The following is a 2,713-nucleotide window of genomic DNA, read 5'->3' on the forward strand; positions in this document are numbered from 1 at the left end:
TACACCCGCCTGTGGCAGCCTGCCCGTGCCCCTCGGGGATGGGGCTGAAAATAAACTCGCCCCCTTCCCCCGGGCGGGAGGTAGGGCAGCCTCGGCCGGGCGGGCGGCCAGGGCGGCGCTGGCACGGCCGGGGCAGCTGCCCTGAGGCAGCGGGGCCGCTTTCCCCAGAAACGTTTGGGCTGCCTGCCCCGGATCGCGGGCCCTCCTCGGCGGCAGCCCTCAAATCCCAGGGCACGGGAGCGTTTGTGCGTTAGCGTTTGGGGGAACTGCCGCTGAAGACTCTTACGTGCTTTTTGTTGCTTTATGGAAGGGAATAACGATTTTTCGACGGCTTTATGTCACAGACTGAAAGCCTTTTGCTCCAGCTGGAAGGTAGTGTGGGGTCTGCCGCTGACCTCTCTTACTCCTCTCTCAGGAAACATGCTTCAGGCCTCACCCAGGAAAGGCAAGAAAGGAAAGAAATGAGCCAGGGAAAGAAAAAAAAGAGTACAAGGCAATTACTTCTCCAAGAGCTGTATCTGCAATTAGCTCACTCCCTTGTGACCATGAAACACTGTTCACAATAATACTATTATCATGTGCTACACGAGGGGAGAGAGTCGTTCCTGCACATGGCTAAGGAGGTTTATTCCCAGCGCAAGCGATCCTCCTCACAGGACTTTGGGAGAGACTGCATTAGCATTGAGTGCTTTTGGCCACGTTTCTCACCCAAACCGAGATGCAGACTGCACGCCTAGGAAGCAGGGTGTCTGTGTCTGGTGTTTCATGAAGCCGATGCAAAGGAAGAGACCTGCACAGCTCTGCAGCCTCCTGAAACTCGGGGGTGCGTGTGGGAGTTCCCCCCGTCCCCAGTACTTCGCTGAAGCCTGCCGCCCATTTCTGGGGTCATCCCCTGAAGTCGGTCACACCGCCTAGGAGTTTATCTACCGTTTGAGGTAGTTTTAGATCCATCTGCTGATCTCTCAGGAATGCTGGAGAGATTTTATTAAGTCACACTTATAAAGCGCTTTGAAGCCTTTGGGTAAAAGGGAGAAGAAATGTAAAGCTTTAAATTGAAGTACTTCATTTCCAGTTAGTATTTCTTGAAAGAGTGAATGCCACACAGGGCACTGTTTACTACAAATGGGGCAGAATTTGATTCAGATGATGAGTCATCTAAGCTTCAAAAGAAATTTTACAACCAATTGGAAATCCTTTGTAGCTTCTTCACGAGCGTTTTTGGTTTTTTGATTGAGGATCAAACGTAACACCGTATTGTTTGCTTTTTCCTGCCAAAGACTGCAGAACAAGGGTGTAACGTCCTCTTTTGACGGTTGCAGGTCTCCAGGGCACACAGTTCTCCATACTGACTAGTGGGTGCTATCTCATGGACCAGACTAACAGCAGAACAGACGATTTAATCTCCTCATACAAGCCTGCACCCTGCTTTACAAGTCTGTCACTTCAGCATCAGATCCAACTTCACTTTAAGATTTGTTAGTTCATTTATAAAAATCACTTGTATTAAAACGTCTGTTTTCAAAGTTTTGATCTGACACATTTCCTGCTTGGCTTGAGGAGTTTGTGCTTCATAAATACTTTCTTATGGCATCAGTTCTACAGTTTAATCCATAGCAAGATTAATCTTGAAGTTCCTGCTTTAAGAAACTCTAAATTCTTTATGCTAAAATGCATCCTTAGAGTAAAAGAAACTGAAGTTCTGACTGATCCCTACTGGATTTGCTATGTTTCACCCAAATGGAAGGAAATATTTACTTCATTTTATATACTAGCAAAACCAGAGGTGTTTCTGCTTCATGGTAGGAGACTGGCCCGAAACCAGGCAGCCCTTAGTTTGCCTATGTGTTTGGAGGCCAAGCTAAATCCAAGATGCTCCACAAGCACCTTGCTTGACAAGCTGATTTTGGGAATAGTTACAGAAAACTGATTTGTCTCCTGACAGGCTCTCTCCCGTAGCAAATGTTTGGTACATTTAGCAAATGTGAGACTATTCCTCTCTTCTCATGCCAGCTTTGCTATACCATGCAACAGGCATGCGAGCTGGCGCCAGCGGAGCAGGTTTCTCCACGAAGTGCAGCGTAGTCTCTTGGAGAGGCCCCAGCTGGAGAGTCGAAGCAAGACGTCTCTGGTAGCGCTGCATTCGACCGAGGCATGGCCAAGGCGCAGCGCTGCAGCCGGGTTTGCCTCCATTCGGAGAGCCACCAGGCAGCACTGAGCTGCCCTTAGGGGCTCTCCGCCTGCCTTCCCCATAGCCCAGCTGTCTGGTGAGCATGGAATGGACGTTACATCGACTCTCCTCTGTTTCATGGTGCTTCTAAGTCAGATTTATAGATACGGAAACTTGCTGTTACACTGCGGTGTCAGTAAATGCTGTGATGTGCAACTGGTGGACAAGCTGAGTGCATGATCAGGTATAGGAAGGGGAATAGCTGTGAGATGATATATTAGAAAAAAAATGGAGGTTCAAATTCTGAGAGGAGTCAGGAAGTCCTGGTCTGGGATAATGTAATAACAAATGACGAAATATTTTTCCAGAAGAAAATTTTGAATTTGCAGAGATGGTTATTTGAGCTACAGCGTGGACTCCTGGCTCATCTGGTATAAAATAGAGATTTACCCAGAGCGCCGTGTCCAGGCAGCCACCGGGCCCTGAGCACATCTCCCCGCTGCTGGAGGTCTGGCTGCTGGGGCTCAGGGCCTGCTCGCGGCCATG

At 48.9% G+C, this 2,713-nt stretch overlaps 1 protein-coding gene across 1 annotated transcript in view; it reads right to left on the minus strand.

Moving 5' to 3' along the window:
• Positions 1 to 2,713, minus strand: part of ACBD3 (acyl-CoA binding domain containing 3) — a 41,970-nt gene that overhangs the window by 21,125 nt on the left and 18,132 nt on the right. The window contains exon 4 of the mRNA XM_009285582.1: positions 2,022 to 2,314. Coding sequence (XP_009283857.1) covers positions 2,022 to 2,314 — 293 coding nt within the window. The remainder of the gene's footprint in view (positions 1 to 2,021; positions 2,315 to 2,713) is intronic.

This window comes from Aptenodytes forsteri, unplaced genomic scaffold (assembly GCF_000699145.1).
Source record: "Aptenodytes forsteri isolate BGI_AS27 unplaced genomic scaffold, ASM69914v1 Scaffold280, whole genome shotgun sequence".
Lineage (NCBI taxonomy): Eukaryota > Metazoa > Chordata > Aves > Sphenisciformes > Spheniscidae > Aptenodytes > Aptenodytes forsteri.